Source organism: Panulirus ornatus, chromosome 5 (assembly GCF_036320965.1).
Source record: "Panulirus ornatus isolate Po-2019 chromosome 5, ASM3632096v1, whole genome shotgun sequence".
Taxonomy (NCBI): Eukaryota; Metazoa; Arthropoda; class Malacostraca; order Decapoda; family Palinuridae; genus Panulirus; species Panulirus ornatus.
In genome coordinates, this window is record NC_092228.1 from 31,150,875 (window position 1) to 31,174,996 (window position 24,122).

At 39.9% G+C, this 24,122-nt stretch overlaps 1 protein-coding gene across 1 annotated transcript in view; it reads left to right on the plus strand.

The window, feature by feature from the left end:
• Positions 1–12,673, plus strand: part of LOC139748798 (uncharacterized) — a 30,382-nt gene extending 17,709 nt beyond the window's left edge. The window contains exons 2-5 of the mRNA XM_071662232.1: positions 8,907–9,032; positions 10,829–10,954; positions 11,987–12,140; positions 12,661–12,673. Coding sequence (XP_071518333.1) covers positions 8,907–9,032; positions 10,829–10,954; positions 11,987–12,140; positions 12,661–12,673 — 419 coding nt within the window. The remainder of the gene's footprint in view (positions 1–8,906; positions 9,033–10,828; positions 10,955–11,986; positions 12,141–12,660) is intronic.
• The last annotated feature ends 11,449 nt before the right edge of the window (positions 12,674–24,122 follow it).

Consider the following 24,122-nt stretch of genomic DNA (forward strand, 5'->3'; position numbering starts at 1 on the left):
TATATATATATATATATATATATATATATATATATATATATATATATATATATATATATATATATATATATATATATATATATATATATATATGTATTAATTCGTATGAGTCCACGAGGAAAATGAAACACGATAAGATTCCAAGGACACTTTCGTGAATTAATCACATTATCAGGGGAAACTGATGATGTGATTATTAAGCGAAAGTGCAGTGGGAACTTATCGTGTTTCATTTTCCCCGTGGACTCATCGAAATATCTTGATCACGCGCAAAACTGTGATCCTTTCCAATATATATGTATTTATCTATTTATTTTGCTTTGTCACTGTCTTCCGCGTTAGCGAAGTAGCGCAAGGAAACAGACAAAAGAATGGCCCAACCCGCCCACATACACATGTACATACATACATGTCCACACACGCACAATATACATACCTATACATCTCAATGTACACATATATATACACACACAGACATATACACATATACACATGTACATAATTCATACTGTCAGCCTTTATTTGTTCCCATCGCCTCCTCGCCACACATGGAATAACAACCCCCTCCCCCCTCATGTGTGCGAGGTAGCGCTAGGAAAAGACAACAAAGTCCCAAGGCGTTCACACTCAGTCTCTAGCTGTCATGTAATAATGCACCGAAACCACAGCTCCCTTTCCACATCCAGGCCCCACACACTTTCCATGGTTTACACCAGACGCTTCACATGCCCTGGTTCAATCCATTGACAGCACGTCGACCCCGGGATACCACATCGTTCCAATTCACTCTATTCCTTGCACGTCTTTCACCCTCCTGCTTGTTCAGGCCCCGATCACTCAAAATCTTTTTCACTCCATCTTTCCACCTCCAATTTGGACTCTCACTTCTCCTCGTTCCCTCCACCTCTGACACATATATCCTCTTGGTCAATCTTTCCTCACTCATTCTCTCCATGTGACCAAACCATTTCAAAACACCCTCTTCTGCTCTCTCAACCACACTCTTTTTATTTCCACACATCTCTCTCACCCTTACATTACTTACTCGATCAAACCACCTCACACCACATATTGTCCTCAAACATCTCATTTCCAGCACATTCACCCTCCTGCGCACAACTCTATCTATAGCCCACGCCTCGCAACCATAGAACATTGTTGGAACCACTGTTCCTTCAAACATACCCATTTTTGCTTTCCGAGATAATGTTCTCGACTTCCAAACATTCTTCAAGGCCCCCAGAATTTTGATTCACCTCCGCTTCCATGGTTCCATCCGCTGCCAGATCCACTCCCAGATATCTAAAACACTTCACTTCCTCCAGCTTTTCTACATTCAAACTTACCTCCCAATTGACTTGTCCCTCAACCCTACTGTACCTAATAGCCTTGCTCTTATTCACATTTACTCTTAACTTTCTTCTTTCACACACTTTACCAAACTCAGTCACCAGCTTCTGCAGTTTCTTACATGAATCAGCCACCAGCGCTGTATCATCAGCGAACAACAACTGACTCACTTCCCAAGCTCTCTCATCCACAACAGACTGTATACTTGCCCCTCTTTCCAAAACTCTTGCATTCACCTCCCTAAAAACCCCATCCATAAACAAATTGAACAACCATGGAGACATCACACATCCCTGCCGCAAACCTACGTTCACTTAGAACCAATCACTTTCCTCTCTTCCTACACGTACACATGCCTTACATCCTCGATAAAAACTTTTCACTGCTTCTAACAACTTGCCTCCCACACCATATATTCTTAGTACCTTCCACAGAGCATCTCTATCAACTCTATCATATGCCTTCTCCAGATCCATAGATGCTACATACAAATCCATTTGTTTTTCTAAGTATTTCTCGCATACATTCTTCAAAGCAAACACCTGATCCAAACATCCTCTACCACTTCTGAAACCACACTGCTCTTCCCCAATCTGATGCTATGCAAGCATTCCGCCAATCCTCAGGCACCTCACCATGAATCATACATACATTAAATAACCTTACCAACCAGTCAACAATACAGTCACCCCCTTTTTTAAATAAATTCCACTGCAATGCCATCCAAACCTTCTGCTTTGCCGGCTTTCATCTTCCGTAAAGCTTTTACTACCTCTTCTCTATTTACCAAATAATTTTTCCTAACCCTCTCACTTTGCACACCACCTCGACCAAGACACCCCACGTCTGCCACTCTATCATCAAACACATTCAACAAACCTTCAAAATACTCACTCCATCTTCTTCTCACATCACCACTACTTGTTACCACCTCCCCATTAGCCCCCTTCACTGAAGTTCCCATTTGCTCCCTTGTCTTACGCACTTTATTTACCTCCTTCCAAAACATCTTTCAATTCTCCCTGAAATTTAATGATACTCTCTCACCCCAACTCTCATTTGCCCTATTTTTCACCTCTTGCACCTTTCTTTTGACCTCCTGCCTCTTTCTTTTATACCTCTCCCACTCATTTGTATTTTTTCCCTGCAAAAATCGTTCAAATGCCTCTCTCTTCTCTTTCACTTCTAATCTTACTTCTTCATCCCACCACTCACTACCTTTTCTAATCAATCCACCTCCCACGCTTCTCATGCCACAAGCATCTTTTGCGCAAGCCATCACTGCTTCCCTAAATACATCCCATTCCTCCCCCACTCCCCTTACCTCCTTTGTTCTCACCTTTTTCCATTCTGTACTCAGTCTCTCCTGGTACTTCCTCACACAAGTCTCCTTCCCAAGCTCACTTACTCTCACCACTCTCTTCACCCCAACATTCTTCTTTTCTGAAAACCCCCACAAATCTTCACCTTCGCTTCCACAAGATAATGATCAGACATCCCTCCAGTTGCACCTCTCAGCACATTAACATCCAAAAGTCTCTCTTTAGTCCGTCTATCAATTAACACGTAATCCAATAACGCTCTCTGGCCATCTCCCTTACTTACATACGTATACTTATGTATATCTCGCTTTTTAAACCAGGTATTCCCAATCACCAGTCCTTTTTCAGCACATAAATCTACAAGCTCTTCACCATTTCCATTTACAACACTGAACACTCCATGTATACCAATTATTCCCTCAACTGCCACATTACTCACCTTTGCATTCAAATCACCCATCACTATAACCCCGTCTTGTGCATCAAAACCACTAACACACTCATTCAACTGCTCCGAAAACACTTGCCTCTCATGATCTTTCTTCTCATGCCCAGGTGCATATGCACCAATAATCACCCATCTCTCTCCATCAACTTTCTGTTTTACCCATATCAATCTAGAATTTACTTTCTTAGACTCTATCACATACTCCCACAACTCCTGATTCAGGAGTAGTGCTACTCCTTCCCTTGCTCTTGTCCTCTCACTAACCCCTGACTTTACTCCCAAGACATTCCCAAACCACTCTTCCCCTTTACCCTCTTGCTTCGTTTTACTCAGAGCCAAGACATCTAGGTTCCTTTCCTCAAACATTCTACCTATCTCTCCTTTTTTCTCATCTTGGTTACATCCACACACATTTAGACACCCCAATCTGAGCCTTCGAGGAGGATGAGCACTCCCCGCGTGACTCCTTCCTCTGTTTCCCCTTTTAGAAAGTTAAAATACAAGGAGGGGATGATTTCTGGCCCCCCGCTCCCGTCCCCTTTAGTCGCCTTCTAGGACACGTGAGGAATGCGTGGGAAGTATTCTTAATCCCCTATCCCCAGGGATATCCTAATCCCCTATCCCCAGGGATATCTTAATCCCCTATCCCCAGGGATAGGGGATTAAGATATCTTGCATTGACCTCCCTAACAACTCCATCCATAAACAAATTAAACAACCATGGAGACATCACACACCCCTGCCGCAAACCTACATTCACTGAGAACCAATCATTTTCCTCTCTTCCTACACGTACACATGCCTTAATTCCTCGATAAAAACTTCTCACTGCTTCTAACAACTTGCCTCCCACACCATATATTCTTAGTACCTTCCAGAGAGCATCTCTATCAACTCTATCATATGCCTTCTCCAGATCCATAAATGCTACAAACAAATCCATTTGGTTTTCTAAGTATTTCTCACATACATTCTTCAAAGCAAACACCTGATCCACACATCCTCTACCACTTCTGAAACCACACTGCTCTTCCCCATTCTGATTCTCTGTACATGCCTTCACCCTCTCAATGAATACCCTCCCATATAATTTACCAGGAATACTCAACAAACTTATACCTCTGTAATTTGAGCACTCACTCTTATCCCCTTTGCCCTTGTACAATGGCATTATGCAATCATTCCGCCAATCCTGAGGCACCTCACCATGAATCATACATACATTAAATAACCTTACCAACCACTCAACAATACAGTCACCCCCTTTTTTAATAATTTCCACTGCAATACCATCCAAACCTGCTGCCTTGCCGGCTTTCATCTTCCGCAAAGCTTTGACTACCTCTTCTCTATTTACCAAATCATTTTCCCTAGCCCTCTCACTTTGCAAACCACCTCGACCAAAACACCCTATATCTGCCACTCTATCATCAAACACATTCAACAAACCTTCAAAATACTCACTCCATCTCCTTCTCACATCACCACTACTTGTTATCACCTCCCCATTAGCTCCCTTCACTGAAGTTCCCATTTGCTCCCTTGTCTTACACACTTTATTTACCTCCTTCCAGAACATCTTTTTATTCTCCATAAAATTTAATGATACTCTCTCACCCCAACTCTCATTTGCCCTCTTTTACGCCTCTTGAACCTTTCTCTTGACCTCCTGTCTCTTTCTCTTATACCTCTCCCACTCAATTGCATTTTTTCCCTGCAAAAATCGTCCAAATGCCTCTCTCTTCTCTTTCACTAATAATCTTACTTCTTCATCCCACCACTCACTACTCTTTCTAATCAACCCACCTCCCACTCTTCTCATGCCAAAAGCATCTTTTGCGCAAGCCATCACTGCTTCCCTAAATACATCCCATTCCTCCCCCACTCCCCTTACTTCCATTGTTCTCACCTTTTTCCATTCTGTACTCAGTCTCTCCTGGTACTTACTCATATATATATATATATATATATATATATATATATATATATATATATATATATATATATATATATATATATATATATATATATATATATATATATTATTATTATTATTATTATACTTTGTCGCTGTCTCCCGCGTTTGCGAGGTAGCGCAAGGAAACAGACGAAAGAAATGGCCCACCCCCCCCCCATACACATGTATATACATACGTCCACACACGCAAATATACATACCTACACAGCTTTCCATGGTTTACCCCAGACGCTTCACATGCCCTGCTTCAATCCACTGACAGCACGTCAACCCCGGTATACCACATCGCTCCAATTCACTCTATTCCTTGCCCTCCTTTCACCCTCCTGCATGTTCAGGCCCCGATCACACAAAATCTTTTTCACTCCATCTTTCCACCTCCAAGTTGGTCTCCCTCTTCTCCTTGTTCCCTCCACCTCCGACACATATATCCTCTTGGTCAATCTTTCCTCACTCATCCTCTCCATGTGCCCAAACCACTTCAAAACACCCTCTTCTGCTCTCTCAACCACGCTCTTTTTATTTCCACACATCTCTCTTACCCTTACGTTACTTACTCGATCAAACCACCTCACACCACACATTGTCCTCAAACATCTCATTTCCAGCACATCCATCCTCCTGCGCACAACTCTATCCATAGCCCACGCCTCGCAACCATACAACATTGTCGGAACCACTATTCCTTCAAACATACCAATTTTTGCTTTCCGAGATAATGTTCTCGACTTCCACACATTCTTCAAGGCCCCCAGGATTTTCGCCCCCTCCCCCACCCTATGATCCACTTCCGCTTCCATGGTTCCATCCGCTGCCAGATCCACTCCCAGATATCTAAAACACTTCACTTCCTCCAGTTTTTCTCCATTCAAACTCACCTCCCAATTGACTTGACCCTCAACCCTACTGTACCTAATAACCTTGCTCTTATTCACATTTACTCTTAACTTTCTTCTTCCACACACTTTTCCAAACTCAGTCACCAGCTTCTGCAGTTTCTCACATGAATCAGCCACCAGCGCTGTATCATCAGCGAACAACAACTGACTCACTTCCCAAGCTCTCTCATCCCCAACAGACTTCATACTTGCCCCTCTTTCCAAAACTCTTGCATTTACCTCCCTAACAACCCCATCCATAAACAAATTAAACAACCATGGAGACATCACACACCCCTGCCGCAAACCTACATTCACTGAGAACCAATCACTTTCCTCTCTTCCTACACGTACACATGCCTTACATCCTCGATAAAAACTTTTCACTGCTTCTAACAACTTTCCTCCCACACCATATATTCTTAATACCTTCCACAGAGCATCTCTATCAACTCTATCATATATATTTACATGTATATATATATATATATATATATATATATATATATATATATATATATATATATATATATAAATAAATATAAATAAATAGATAAATAAAAATACATATATATATATATATATATATATATATATATATATATATATATATATATATATATATATATATATATATATATATATATATATATATATATCTTTTTTTTTTTTTTGCTGTCTCCCGCGTTTGCGAGGTAGCGCAAGGAAACAGACGAAAGAAATGGCCCAACCCACCCCCATACACATGTATATACATACGTCCACACACGCAAATATACATACCTACACAGCTTTTCATGGTTTACCCCAGACGCTTCACATGCCTTGATTCAATCCACTGACAGCATGTCAACCCCGGTATACCACATCGATCCAATTCATTTTATTCCTTGCCCGCCTTTCACCCTCCTGCATGTTCAGGCCCCGATCACACAAAATCTTTTTCACTCCATCTTTCCACCTCCAACTTGGTCTCCCACTTCTCCTCGTTCCCTCTACCTCCGACACATATATCCTGTTGATCAATCTTTCCTCACTCATTCTCTCCATGTGCCCAAACCATTTCAAAACACCCTCTTCTGCTCTCTCAACCACGCTCTTTTTATTTCCACACATCTCTCTTACCCTTACATAACTTACTCGATCAAACCACCTCACACCACACATTGTCCTCAAACATCTCATTTCCAGCACATCAACCCTCCTGCGCACAATTCTATCCATATCCGACGCCTCGCAACCATACAACATTGTTGGAACCACTATTCCCTCAAACATACCCATTTTTGCTTCCCGAGATAATGTTCTCGACTTCCAAACATTCTTCAACGCTACCAGAACTTTCACCTCCTCTACCACCCTATGATTCACTTCCGCTTCCATGGTTCCATCCGCTGCCAGATCCACTCCCAGATATCTAAAACACTTTACTGCCTCCAGTTTTTCTCCATTCAAACTTACCTCCCAACTGACTTTTCCCTCAACCCTATTGTACCTAATAACCTTGCTCTTATTCGCGTTTACTCTTAACTTTCTTTCTTCAAACACTTTGCTAAACTCAGCCACCGGCTTCTGCAGTTTCTCACATGATCAGCCACCAGCGCTATATTATCAGCGAACAACAACTGACTCACTTCCCAAGCTCTCTCAACCACAACAGAATTCATACTTGCCCCTCTTTCCAAAACTCTTGCATTCACCTCCCTAACAACTCCATCCATAAACAAACTAAACAACCATGGAGACATCACACACCCCTGCCGCAAACCTACATTCACTGAGAACCAATCACTTTCCTCTCTTCCTACACGTACACATGCCTTACATCCTCGATAAAAACTTGTCACTGCTTCTAACAACTTGCCTCCCACACCATATATTCTTAATACCTTCCACAGAGCATCTCTATCAACTCTATCATATGACCTCTCCAGATCCATAAATGATACATACAAATCCATTTGCTTTTCTAAGTATTTCTCACATACATTCTTCAAAGCAAACACCTGATCCACACATCCTCTACCACTTCTGAAACCACACTGCTCTTCCCCAATCTGATGCTCTGTATTTGCCTTCACCCTCTCAATCAATACCCTCCCATATAATTTACAAGGAATACTCAACAAACTTATACCTCTGTAATTTGAGCACTCACTTGTATTCCCTTTGCCTTTGTACAGTGACACTATGCAATCATTTCGCCAATCCTGAGGCACCTCACCGTGCGTCATACATACATTAAATAACCTTACCAACCAGTAAACAATACAGTCACCCCCTTTTTTAATAAATTCCACTCCAATACCATCCAAACCTGCTGCCTTGCTGGCTTTCATCTTCCGCAAAGGTTTTACTACCTCTTTCCTGTTTACCAAATCATTCTCACAAACCCTCTAACTTTGCACACCACCTCAACCAAAACACCGTATATCTGCCACTCTATCATCAAACACATTCAAGAGACCTTCAAAATACTCACTCCATCTCCCTCTCACATCATCACTACTTGTTATCACCTCCCCATTAGCCCCCTTCACTGAAGTTTCCATTTGTACCCTTGTCTTACGCACTTTATTTACTTCCTTCCAAAACATATTTTTATTCTCCCTAAAATTTAATGATACTCTCTCACCCCAACTCTCATTTGCTCTCTTTATAGAATGCATAAACGCTCATACAGACATATATACATACATATACATTTCAGCGTATACATACATGCATATTCACATACATATATATGTATACACATGCACATATTCATACTTGCTGCCTTCATCCCTTCACGTCGCCATCCTGCTACACATGAAATAGTATCCTTCCCTCCCTAATCGAGAGGCAAAGAGTGTCATTTACAATCCCTTCACTCATGCTCCTCACTCCACCATCCCCGGCACCCACTTACCTTGTCTTGGTCTTTCAAACAGCTCTAAACTGCACCATAAAGCCATCTTGCGAGAGGAAGAATGGCGTCTGTCAAGCTACGGGCTCCTCCTGTGAGGGCATGATTCTCGCTAACGGCTGTAAGGGGGATGGTTGCCAATGCTGCGTTCGTAAGTAATGCTGTCAGTGCTGTACTGTGGTCCGTTGTGATGTCTGTTTCTTTCTCTGCATCATCAAACTTTGGAACTCTTTGCCTTGTCATGCCTTTTGTTACAGCTTCGACCTGTCTTTAAAGAATATATACGTAAGATTTCCCTTTCTTTAAAGCTCTTAGATTACAGGGGAACAAATTAGAAAAAAAAATTAGTGCCTCAGATTTTAGACCTGATTCTAGGTGTACTTACGCCAGTGAATATGAATATGACCTTAATTTCCTTTTTGCAGCTCTAGTGTTTGAGATAATGCACTAATACATAAATGTACCTCTAATGAGCATACATACTTCTAAGCGGAACTTAAAATTTTGTGCTTCTACACAATGACAACAAATATGGATCAATCCCAATTGATCACTCAACTAAGATGACTGAACAGTAGGACACAAATGCTCTTGTCTTACACAAGATATCATACCACCATCACCAATGGTTAATGTGTGTGGATCTTAAGATGGTGACTCTTCTCCTGGGTCAGCAGAGTGGGTACAACAAGTAGCCCTGATTTATCTGTCTCTGGGATAGTAGAGATGAGGATGAGCACTGGCTGAGAAAACAATGGCCTCTGAGAGAAAACCTGGTGGTGGGAGAAAAGAATTTCATCGCATAACTCTTGGTTGACAGAGATAAGATCATTGTACCACCACTGCACATCAAAGTAGGTTTAATGAAACAGTTTGTGAAGGTTTGGAACCATGAAGGACACTCTGCTTTGACTACATATGAAGAAAATGTCCATCGCTGATCATGGAGAAGGTGAAGGCAGGTATTGTCGACGGGTCACAAATCATGGAACTCATGAAAGACCCACATTTCCAAGATTCAATGACCAATGTTGAGGCAGAGGCATGGTCTTCGTTCACTGTGGTTGTAAGGAATTGTCTTGGTCACCATAAAGCAGATAACTACCCTGAACTAGTGGAGAACCTGCCATCTTCTTTCCCTCAACTTGGCTGTAAAATGAACATCAAAGTGCATTACCTCCACACCCACTTGGCCAGACAACCTTGGTAACCGAAGTGAGGAACGGGGACAACGATTTCACCAAGATTTAAGAACCGTGGAAGAAAGATCCCGGGGACACTGGGATACCCATACCTGGGACACTGGGATACCCATATGATGGTGGATTACTGCTGGACCATTCAACGTGATTGTCCTGGCGCAGCTCACCACAAGAAGTCTTTGAAACGGTGATGTCCGAGTAAATGAACATTGTATCAGTGATATATAACTTTCTATGCTTCTTTCACAATTATCTGATTCTATGGATGTAACTTAATCATAAATCAGCAAATTCTACTTGTATGAAGCCATTTTCTATGAAAAGGGCAACAATAATGATTTGTAGTCTTCAGTCCTTATGCCAGCTCTGTCGTATGCATAGCAATTGGGGGTATATCATATCTCGATAAGCAGAGCTGATAGAGAAAAACTGATGCCATATTTAGAATCAGCCACTAAAATTTTTCTTTAAAAAGTCAAATATCTCAGGCACCAAATTCTGTGTAACTCTGTTTTATCATTAGAACTTTTCAATTATAATCTAATGCAATCAAAAGGTTCAGGTCTTTGCAATTTGAAATATAACTAACCATGTTATCAGTGGAAACCAATATGTAAAATCGAGACATGTAAACATATAAGATAGATCTGTGTCCAGACATATATCATGTTTATAATTCCTTCACTCATGCTCCTCACTCCAGCATCACCAGCACCCACTTACCTTGTCCTGGTCTTTCACACAGCTCTAACCTGCACCATAAAGCCATCTTGCGAGAGGAAGAATGGCTTCTGTCAAGCTATGGGCTCCTCCTGTGAGGGCGAGGTTCTCGCTAACGGCTGTAAGGGGGATGGTTGCCAATGCTGCGTTCGTAAGTATGCTGAGAACAGTAAAGTGAGGTCCGTTATGATACTTGTTTTCTTCTTTACATCACCAAGCTTTGGAACTGTTTGTCTTTTCACTCCTTCTGTAACATCTATGACGTATGTACCTGCTTTAAAAACACATGTGTCTGCATTTTCTTTAAAAATCTTAGATTATTCTCTTTTTTCTCATTTATTTGGACTGTTTCATGTTTCATTCAGTCTCAATGAGGACTTTTGTTGATGACTGGAACCTTAGGCAAAAAAAAAGAAATAATAGTATCCGTAATCTATATCAATCCCTCTACAGTGTATATATGAAATGTGGGAAACTTCGGCATTTCTGTATCAACACAGCCTCACTCAAGCGCTCACATGAAGCACTGGTCAGTCTCCAGCTCTGACACTTGCTGTGCACAGCCTAAGACTTTTGAAATCGTCAAACTGTTCAGAGGAAATGCAATAGATTCACCTCGCAAGATTCCTTTCTGTGGTTATCCATATACGTCTTTACTCCCAGATATTCTGCATAAACACACATTAATCTTTTGTACTCTTTCCAGCGCCGTTATGTAAGACAAAATATTATGTTCTGTGATTCTGAACCTGATCATAAATCATCTGTTAACTGTAATCCATAACCATATAATATTCCTGAAATTGTTTATAATATGTTTTCATATAGCAGGTTTATGCTTTTGCATTTTCCCCATCACTTAATACGAAATATATCTTCATTTGTTAGTTCCTAAGGTGTGTCACCATATTTCTCCTAAGTCTGCTTGGAAACCATTTTATCACATCAGTGTATCATACGGAATGAATTATAACTCGGAAGTCTGAATTAAAATCTAATGCCATGAAGAGGTTAAGCGTATGTAATCTGAAGTATGATTCGTTCCTTTATTACTGAAGAACAAATATGTAATAACAAGATTATAAAGCAGAACCTAAGCAGATAATGTTTACAATCCCTTCACTTATGCTCCTCATTCCAGCATCACCGGCACCCACTTACCTTGTCTTGGTCTTTCACACAGCTCTAACCTGCACGATAAAGCCATCTTGCGAGAATAAGAATGGCTTCTGTCAACCTACGGGCTCCTCCTGTGAGGGCAAGATTATCGCTAAAGGCTGTAAGGGGGATGGTTGCCAATGCTGTATTCGTAAGTATGCTGAGAACATTAAAGTGAGGTCCGTTATGATACTTGTTTTCTTCTGTACATCACCAAGCTTTGGAACTGTTTATCTTTCACTCCTTCTGTAACATCTATGACGTATGTACCTGCTTTAAAAACACAGATGTCTGCATTTTCTTTAAAAGTATTAGATTGATTTCTTTATTCATGTATTTGGCCCGTTCCATGTTTCACTCAGTCTCGATGAGGACTTAAGTCGCTGAATGGAACTATAGTAAAAATGAAATTAATGAAAAAATAGAAAAATGAAAAATAAATGAAAGAAAAAAAGACATTGTATTCGGAGTCTATATCAGTCCCTCTACACTGTATATAAAATGTGGGAAACTTCGTCATTTCTGTATCAACTCAGCCTCACTCAAGCGCTCACATGAAGCACTGGTCAGTCTCCAGCTCTGACACTTGCTGTGCACAGCCTAAGACTTTTGAAATCGTCAAACTGTTAAGAGGAAATGCAATAGATTCACCTCGTAAGATTCCTTTCTGTGGTTATCCATATACGTCTTTACTCCCAGATATTCTGCATAAACACGCATTAATCTTTTGTACTCTTTCCAGCACCATTATGTAAGACAAAATATTATGTTCTGTGATTCTAAACCTCATCATAAATCATCTGTTGACTATAATCCATATCTATATAATATTCCTAAATTATCTTACAATATGTTTTCATCATGCTCCTCACTCCAGCATCACCAGCACCCACTTACCTTGTCTTGGTCTTTCACACAGCTCTAACCTGCAAGATAAAGCCATCTTGCGAGAATAAGAATGGCTTCTGTCAACCTACGGGCTCCTCCTGTGAGGGCAAGGTTCTCGCTAACGGCTGTAAGGGGGATGGTTGCCAATGCTGCCTTCGTAAGTATGCTGAGAACAGTAAAGTGAGGTCCGTTATAATATTTGCTTTCTTCTTTACATCGCCAAGCTTTGGAACTGTTTGTCTTTTCACATCTTTTGTAACATCTATGACGTATGTACCTGCGTTAAAAACACAGATGTCTGTATTTTCTTTAAAAGTATCAGATTGATTTCATTATTCATGTGTTTGGCCCGTTCCATGTTTCACTACAGTCTCGATGAGGACTTAAGTCGCTGAATGGAACTATAGACAAAAAGAAAAAAATGATTGATAAAATAAGAAAAAAGAAAATAGATGAAAGAAAAAAAGACATGTGAAATAGTTTATGAGTATAGCAGCTTTATGCTTTTGCAGTTTGTCATCACTAGATAAGAAATATATCTATATTTGCTAGTTCCTAACGTGTGTCACCATATTTCTCCCAAGTCTGTTTGGAAACTATTTTATCACATCAGGTATACATTTTACGGAATGAATTACCACTCGGTAGTCTAAACTAAAATCTAATGCCATGAAGAGGTTAAGCATATGTAATTTGAAGTATGATTCGTTCCTTTATTACTGAAGAACAAATATGTAATAACAAGATTATAAAGCAGAACCTAAGCAGATAATGTTTACAACCCCTTCACTCATGCTCCTCACTCCAGCATCACCAGCACCCACTTACCTTGTCTTGGTCTTTCACACAGCTCTAACCTGCAAGATAAAGCCATCTTGCGAGAATAAGAATGGCTTCTGTCAACCTACGGGCTCCTCCTGTGAGGGCAAGGTTCTCGCTAACGGCTGTAAGGGGGATGGTTGCCAATGCTGCCTTCGTAAGTATGCTGAGAACAGTAAAGTGAGGTCCGTTATAATATTTGCTTTCTTCTTTACATCGCCAAGCTTTGGAACTGTTTGTCTTTTCACATCTTTTGTAACATCTATGACGTATGTACCTGCGTTAAAATCACAGATGTCTGTATTTTCTTTAAAAGTATCAGATTGATTTCATTATTCATGTGTTTGGCCCGTTCCATGTTTCATACAGTCTCGATGAGGACTTAAGTCGCTGAATGGAACTATAGACAAAAAGAAAAAAAATGATTGATAAAATAAGAAAAAAAGAAAATAGATGAAAGAAAAAATGAATTGTGTCCATAGTTTATATCAATCCCTCTACACTGTATATAAAATGTGGGAAACTTCGTCATTTTGTGTATCAACTCAGCCTCACTCAAGCGCTCACATGAAGCACTGGTCAGTCTCCAGCTCTGACACTTGCTGTGCACAGCCTAAGACTTTTGAAATCGTTAAACTGTTAAGAGGAAATGCAATAGATTCACCTCGCAAGATTCCTTTCTGTGGTTATCCATATACGTCTTTACTCCCAGGTATTCTACATAAACACGCATTAATCTTTTGTACCCTTTCTAGCACCATTATGTGAGACAAAACATTAAGTTCTGTGATTTTAAACCTCAACATAAATCATATGTTGACTGTAATCCATATCCATATGATACTCCTAGATTATCTTTGAATATATTTTCATATAGAAGCTTTATGCTTTTGCATTTTCCCATCACTAGATAAGAAATATATCTACATTTGCTAGTTCCTAAGGTGTGCCACCATATTTCTCCCAAGTCTGTTTGGAAACTATTTCATCACATCAGATGTATCTTACGAAATGAATTGTCACTTGGTAGCCTGAATTAAAATCTGATGTATGATTCGTTCCTTTAATAGTGAAGAACAAATATGTAATAACAAGATTATAAAGCAGAACCTACACAGATAATGTCTACAATCCCTTCACTTATGCTCCTCACTCCAGCATCACCGGCACCCACTTACCTTGTCTTGGTTTTTCACACAGCTCTAACCTGCAAGATAAAGCCATCTTGTGAGAGGAAGAATGGCTTCTGTCAAGCTACGGGCTCCTCCTGTGAGGGCAAGGTTCTCGCTAACGGCTGTAAGGGGGATGGTTGCCAATGCTGCCTTCGTAAGTATGCTGAGAACAGTAAAGTGAGGTCCGTTATGATACTTGTTTTCTTCTTTACATCACCAAGCTTTGGAACTGTTAGTCTTTTCACTCCTTCTGTAACATCTATGACGTATGTACCTGCTTTAAAAACACAGGTGTCTGTGTTTTCTTTAAAACTATGAGATTAATTTCTTTTTTCATTGTCTCGATGAGGCTGTATGTCGATGACTGGAAACTGAGACAAAAAGGAAAAAAATAGTATTCGTAGTCTATAACAATGCCTCTACACTGCATATATACAAAGTGGGAAACTTTGGCATTTTGTATCAACACAGCCTCACTCAAGCGCTCACATGAAGCACTGGTCAGTCTCCAATTCTGACACTTGCTGTGCACAGCCTAAGGCTTTTGAACTCGTCAAACTGTTAAGAGGAAATGCAATAGATTCACCTCGCAAGATTCCTTTCTGTGGTTATCCATATACGTCTTTACTTCCAGATATTCTGCATAAACACACATTAATCTTTTGTACTCTTTCCAGCACCATTATGTAAGACAAAATATTATGTTCTCTGACTAAATCTCTTCATAATCATTTGTTGACTATAATCCATATCTATATAATATTCCTAAAATATTTTACAATATATTTTCATATAGCAGCTTTATGCTTTTGTATTTTCCCATCACCAGATAAGAAAAATATCTACATTTGCTAGTTCCTAAGATGTGTCACCATATTTCTCCCAAGTCTGTTTGGAAACTACTTTATCACATCATGTGTATTTTAAGGAATAAATTGTCACTCGGTAGTCTAAACTAAAATCTAATGCCATGAAGAGGTTATGCATCTGTAAACTGAAGTATGATTCGTTCCTTTATTACTGAAGAACAAATATGTAATAACAAGATTATAAAGCAGAACCTAAGCAGATAATGTTTACAATCCCTTCACTTATGCTTCTCACTCCAGCATCACTGGAACCCACTTACCTTGTCTTGGTCTTTCACACAGCTCTAACCTGCAAGAAAAAGCCAGCTTGCGAGAATAAGAATGGCTTCTGTCAAGCTACGGGCTCCTCCTGTGAGGGCAAGGTTCTCGCTAAAGGCTGTAAGGGGGATGGTTGCCAATGCTGCCTTCGTAAGTATGCTGAGAACAGTAAAGTGAGGTTCGTTATGATACTTGTTTTCTTCTTTACATCACCAAGCTTTGGAACTGTTTGTCTTTCACTCCTTCTGTAACATCTATGACGTATGTACCTGCTTTGAAAATACAGATATCGATATTTTCTTTAAAACTATAAGATTTATTTCTTCTTTTTTCATTCTGTCTCGATAAGGACTTATGTCGGTGACTGGAAACTTAGACAAAAAAGAAGAAAAAAATATTATCCGTAGTCTATATCAATCCCTCTACAGTGTATATATGAAATGTGGGAAACTTTGGCATTTTGTATCAACTCAGCCTCACTCAAGCGCTCACATGAAGCCCTGGTCAGTCTCCAGCTCTGACACTTGCTGTGCACAGCCTAAGACTTTTGAAATCGTCAAACTGTTAAGAGGAAATGCAATAGATTCACCTCGCAAGATTCCTTTCTCTGGTTATCCATATACGTCTTTACTCCCAGATATTCTGCATAAACACACATTAATCTTTTGTACTCTTTCCAGCACCATTATGTAAGACAAAATATTATGGTCTGTGACTAAATCTCTTCATAATCATTTGTTGACTATAATCCATATCTATATAATATTCCTAAATCATTTTACATTATGTTTTCATATAGCAACTTTATGCTCTTGCATTTTCCCATTACTAGATAAGAAATATATCTACATTTGCTAATTCCTGTGTCACCATATTTCTCCCAAGTCTGTTTGGAAACTATTTTATCACATCAGATGTATTTTACGAAATGTATTGCCACTCGGTAGTCTTACCTAAAATCTAATGCCATGAAAAGGTTAGGCATCTGTAATGTCAAGTATGATTAATTCCTTTATGAATGAAGAACAAATATGTAATAACAAGATTATAAAGCAGAACCTAAGCAGATAATGTTTACAATCTCTTGACTGATGCTCCTCACTCCACCATCACCGGCACCCACTTACCTTGTCTTGGTCTTTCACACAGCTCTAAATTGCACGAAAAAGCCAGCTTGCGAGAAGAAGAATGGCGTCTGTCAAGCTACGGGCTCCTCCTGTGAGGGCAAGGTTCTCGCTAAAGGCTGTAAGGAGGATGGTTGCCAATGCTGCGTTCGTAAGTATGCTGAGAACATTAAAGTGAGGTCCGTTATGATACTTGCTTTCTTCTTTACATCACCAAGCTTTGGAACTGTTTGTCTTTTCACACCTTCTGTAACATCTATGACGTATTTACCTGCTATAAAAACATAAGTGTCTGTATTTTCTTTAAAACTATCAGATTAATTTCTTTATTCATTTATTTGGCCCGTTCCATGTTTCATTTAGTCTCACTGAGGACTTAAGTCGCTGAATGGAACTTTAGACAAAAAAAGAATAAAAGAGGAATAAGAAAATAGAAAGATAAAAAAGAAAGATAAGTAAAAGGAAAAAGAAATAGGATCCGTAGTCTATATCAATCCTCTACACTGTATATGAAATGTGGGAAACTTTGGCATTTTATATCGACTTAGCCTCACTCAAGCGCTCACATGAAGCACTGGTCAGTCTCCAACTCTGACACATGCTGTGCACAGCCTAAGACTTTTGAAACCGTCAAACTGTTCAGAGGAAATGCAATAGATTCACCTCGCAAGATTCCTTTCTGTGGTTATCCATATACGTCTTTACTCCCAGATATTCTGCATAAACACACATTAATCATCTGTTCTTTTCCCAGCACCATTACGTAAGACAAAATATTATGTTCTGTGACTAAATCTCTTCATAATCATCTGTTGACTATAATCCATACCTATACAATGTTCCTAAAATATTCTACAATATTTTTTCTAACATAAGCTTTATGCTTTTGCATTTTCTCATCACTAGATAAGAAATATATCTACATTTGCTAGTTCCTAAGGTGCCTCAAGTCTGTTTGGAAACTATTTTATCACATCAGGAGAATTTGAGTGAATTATTGCCACTCGGTAGTCTAAATTAAAATCTAATGCCATGAAAAGGTTCAGAATTTGTAATCTGAAGTATGATTCGTTCCTTTATTACTGAAGAACAAATATGTAATAACAAGATTATAAAGCAGAACTTAAGCAGATAATGTTTACAATCCCTTCACTTATGCTCCTCACTCCAGCATCACCGGCACCCACTTACCTTGTCTTGGTCTTTCACACAGCTCTAACCTGCATCATAAAGCCATCTTGCGAGAATAAGAATGGCTCCTGTCAAGCTACGGGCTCCTCCTGTGAGGGCAAGATTATCGCTAACGGCTGTAAGGGGGATGATTGCCAGTGCTGCCTTCGTAAGTATGCTGAGAACATTAAAATGAGGTCCGTTATGATACTTGTTTTCTCCTTTACATCACCAAGCTTTGGAACTGTTTGTCTTCTCACTCTTTCTGTAATATCTATGACACACCTGCTTTGAAATCACGTGTCTGTATTTTCTTTAAAACTATCAGACTAGTTTCTTTTTTCATTTATTTGGCCGGTTCCATGTTTCATTTAGTCTCATTGAGGACTACAGTAGCTGACAGGAACTTTAGACAAATAAAGAAAAAAGAAAAAAATGAATATGAAAATGAAAATAAAGAAAATGAAAAATAAATGAAAGAAAAAAGAAATTGTATCCGTAGTCTATATCAGTCCCTCTACACTGTATATAAAATGTGGGAAACTTCGTCATTTCTGTATCAACTCAGCCTCACTCAAGCGCTCACATGAAGCACTGGTCAGTCTCCAGCTCTGACACATGTTGTGCACAGCCTAAGACTTTTGAAATCGTCAAACTGTTAAGAGGAAATGCAATAGATTCACCTCGTAAGATTCCTTTCTGTGGTTATCCATATACGTCTTTACTCCCAGATATTCTGCATAAACACACATTAACCTTTTGTACTCTTTCCAGCACCATTATGTGAGAGAAAATATCATGGTCTGTGACTAAACCTCATCATAAATCATCTGTTGACTATAATCCATATCTATATAATATTCCTAAATTATCTTACAATATGTTTTCATATTGTGAAATAGTTTATGAGTATAGCAGCTTTATGCTTTTACAGTTTGTCATCACTAGATAAGAAATATATCTATATTTGCTAGTTCCTAACGTGTGTCACCATATTTCTCCCAAGTCTGTTTGGAAACTATTTTATCACGTCAGGTGTATTTCACGGAGTGAATTACCACTCGGTAGTCTAAACTAAAATCTAATTCTATGAAAAGGTTACGCAACTGTAATCTGAAATATGATTCGTTCCTTTATCACTGGAGAGCAAGTACGTAATAACAAGATTATAAACCAGAACCTAAGCAGATAATGTTTACAATTCCTTCACTTATACTCCTCACTCCACCATCACTGGAACCCACTTACCTTGTGTTGATCTTTCACACAGCTCTAACCTGCACGAAAAGGCCAGCTTGCGAGAATAAGAATGGCTTCTGTCAAGCTACGGGCTCCTCCTGTGAGGGCAAGGTTCTCGCTAAAGGCTGTAAGGGGGATGGTTGCCAATGCTGCCTTCGTAAGTATGCTGAGAACATTAAAGTGAGGTCCGTTATGATACTTGTTTTCTTCTTTACATCACCAAGCTTTGGAACTGTTTGTCTTTTCACTACATCTGTAACATCTATGACGTATGTGCCTGCTTTAAAATAACAGATGTCTGTATTTTCTGTAAAACTCTTAGATTATTTTCTTCTTTTCTTTTTTCACTTATTCGCCCGTTCCATGTTTCATTCAAAGTCTCGGTGAGGACTTGTGTTGATGATTGGAACCTTAGACAAAAAAAAAGAAATGATAGTATTCGTCGTCTATATCAATCCCTCTACAGTGTATATATAAAATGTGGGAAACTTCGGCATTTTGTATCAACACAGCCTCACTCAAGCGCTCACATGAAGCACTGGTCAGTCTCCAGCTCTGACACTTGCTGTGCACAGCCTAAGACTTTTGAAATCGTCAAACTGTTAAGAGGAAATGCAATAGATTCACCTCGCAAGATTCCTTTCTGTGGTTATCCATATACGTCTTTACTCCCAGATATTCTGCATAAACACACATTAATCTTTTGTACTCTTTCCAGCGCCATTATGTAAGACAAAATATTATGTTCTGTGTTTCTAAGCCTCATCATTCATCTGTTGACTAAAATCCATATCCATATAATTATCCTGAAATATAATTGTGTCTCTTTTTTTTTGTCCTACGGAATTGAATATGTGGACCTTAGTACCTTTTACTCTGAATTCAAATCTGTTTTTATAATGTTTCTATTTGGCATAGTTTTTAAGTAACAGAGCAATTGATTGATACAGATCTATATTACTCATTCATAAATAAGGCTGGTATTACACTTATAAAGTTTCGTCTAAAATGTAGAAGTGTACGATTTTTGGCTACATTTGGCCTCAAGAACCTTACAGCCAAGCAATGATCTGCCAACATAGAGGGGCTCCACTTTCCTTAGTACTGCTTTCCTATGTCCAAAATGTCCTGGTGAAATCTTTCGCTGTGCTCATCACTGACTGACCCAACAATTTTATGGAAAAAGTCTAAGTGCAAGTCCACAAAGTGGATTTTTAGACTTATATTGGACCCCTAAACTTTATATGAAGTCAATAGATCTTTTACGACATCACAATAGTTTTCTGACCTGTGATTCCCCAGAAAATCTTTGTAAACTCTCTTAAGTGACACACATGTATTTTTTTCAACTTCATTCAGCTCTTCATTGACCTTTTCACCTCGATGCAGTTTCCCGCTCTGTGGTCCCACAAAAATACCCTCCTTGGTTTTTGCATCACTGATTCTGGGCAATTTATTCCTCAAATATGTGGATCCATGGCCAGTTTTATCCACACCTTTGACGGAGTTCTTCATCAACCCGAGCTTAACATGCACAGGAGGCAGATCAATTTTCTCAGGATCAACAAGAGGAGGACTGATGATATTCTTCTTTCATGGAGTCAGTGATGCTTGTTTTGGTCGCACTTTCTTTGCTTAATGATTTTTCTTGTCCCGGTTGTCCCACTCAGAGAGCAAACAACAGAACTTCGTGTAAACAAGTTGCATTCCCAGTAAAAGTGCCTCAACCTTTAGGTCGCCACATACATTCCACTTAAAGTCCCAGTGCTTATTTTTTCCAGAAGAAACTTCATGTTATCATACGATTCCTTCATGTAAGCCCGATTCCGTTGTGAAGTAGAACTGCTTTCAAGCATATTTTGGATGAGTCAATAAACAAGCGCTATTCATCTGTGTTATATTTGTGGCCAAGTGCCTCCATAACAGAACGGCCAACATTGCAAAACACCAAACCATCTTCAAGGGAGAAAAATTGAAAACGACATGGCGATCACGGTAAAAACAAGCTTTAGTTTCATTCTGGAGAAGATTCCAACTCTTTAACCTGGAACCCAAAAGTTCGGCTTGCTTCTTAGACAAATCTTAATCGCTTACGAGATCATTAAGATTTCCTTGACCCAGCAAATGTGGGTCACTTGAAGAACAGCTTCAAATGTTTGATCCACAATGTCCTCTACTTGGTCTGCTTACTCTTCACCAGACTCATCGTCACTCAGTGTCATGTTTCTTGGAGGCTCTGGCATGGGTCATTCCTAACTGTGAGGTATTGGCCTCATAGCAGATGGTAAATTAGACAATTTAACAGTATACTTGGATTTTGATGTTATACCATTTATATCTGTCTTGCAGAAGTAGCAATCCGAAGCGTGATCTTCGAGTTCTCTCCTAAACATAGGAATGGCAAAAGGCATTTGTGGTGAACCTTATGACCAAGTTATGAGAAGCCTGACACAAGTAACACAACAGATATGGGGCCCAACTTTCATCCTGGTTACCCACTTCACAACCAAAGTAATGCTCACAGCATTTGTTGATGAGAAGTGTGAAGGAACGTTTTTGCAATATGAATGTCAGTTTATCGCAGATGTAGTAGAAAGAATCCAGACTATCAACACAGTTTCAGGGCATTATAATGGTGGATGGGGTATCAGCACAACACTTGAGTACACATAAGCACAATCTGTCAACATAGTGGAAAAGACACTGTTTACATATTGGGTTCCAGCCTGTAACTGACAGAGAACTGCTACTCAGGAGTGGCCACTGTTTGAACTGCTACTCAGGAGTGGCCACTGTTTGAACTGCTACTCAGGAGTGGCCACTGTTTGAACTGCTACTCAGGAGTGGCCACTGTTTGAACTGCTACTCAGGAGTGGCCACTGTTTGAACTGCTACTCAGAAGTGGCCGCTGTTTGAACTGCTACTCAGAAGTGGCCGCTGTTTGAACTGCTACTCAGGAGTGGCCGCTGTTTGAACTGCTACTCAGGAGTGGCCACTGTTTGAATGTCTCAACATTTCCAGTGGTGTTTCTACAGATCCCTGGTGGTGTCTCCCGCGTTAGCGATGTAGCTCACGGAAACAGACGAAACAATGGCCCAACCCACTCACACATATATGTATGTACATACACGCCCACACACGCTCACATACATACCTATACATTTCAACGCATACATACATATACATACATAGTCATATCATATATACACTTGTACATATTCATACTTCCTGTCTTCATCCGTTTTCGTCGCCAACCCGCCTCACATGAAACGGCACTCCCATCCCCATACGCGCGCGCGAGAGAGCACTAGGAAAAGACAACAAAGGCCTCATTCGTTCACACACAGTCTCTAGCTGTCATGTGTAATGCAACGAAACCACAGCTCCCTTTCCACATGCAGGTCCCACAAAACTTTCCATGGTTTACCCAGACGCTTCACATGCCCTGGTTCAATCCATTGACAGCACGTCGACTCCGGTATACCAAATCGTTCCAATTCACTCTATTCCTTGCACGCCTTTCACCCTCATGTATGTTCGGGCCCTGATCGCTCAAAATCTTTTTCACTCCATCCTTCCAATTCCAATTTGGTCTCCCATTTCTCGTTCTCTCCATCCCTGACACATATATCCTCTTTGTCAATTTTTCCTCACTCATTCTCCCCATGTTACCAAACCATTTCAATACACCCACTTCTGCACTCTCAACCACACTCTTTTTTATTACCTCACATCTCTCTTACCCTTTCATTACTTACTCGATCAAACTACTTCACACCACATATTGTCCTCAAACATCTCATTTCCAACACATCAACATTCCTCCGCACACCCTATCTATTGCCCACACCTTGCAACTATATAACATTGTTGGAGCCACTATTCCTTCAAACATACCCATTTTTTTCTCTCCGAGATAACGTCCTCGCCTTCCACACATTCTTCAGCGCTCCTAGGAAACTCGCCCCCTTGCCACCCTGTGACTCACTTCCGCTTCCATGGTAACATCCGCTGCTAAATCCACTTCCAGATATCTGAAACACTTCACTTCCTTCAGTTTCTCTCCATTCAAACTTACCTCCCAATTTACTTCTCCCTCAACCCCACCGAACATAATAACCTTGCTCTTATTCACATTTACTCTCACCTTTCTTCTTTCACACACTTTACCAAACTCAGTCACCAGCTTCTGCAGTTTCTCACCCGAATCAGCCACCAGCGCTGTATCATCAGCGAACAACAACTGACTCACTTCCCAAGCCCTCTCATCCATAACAGCCTGGATACTTGCCCCTCTCTCCAAAACTCTTGCATTCACTTCCCTAACCACCTCATCCATAAACAAGTTAAACAACCATAGAGACATTACGCTCCCCTGCCGCAAACCGACATTCAGTGGCAACCAATTACTTTCCTTTCTCCCTACTCGTACACATGCCTTACATCCTGAATAAAACTTTTCACTGCTTCTAGCAACTTGCCTCTCACACCATATACTCTTAATACCTTCCTCAAAACATTTCTATCAACTCTATCATATGCCTTCTCCAGATCACATACATTCTTCAAAGCAAACACCTAATCCACACATCCTCTACCACTTCTGAAACCACACTGCTCCT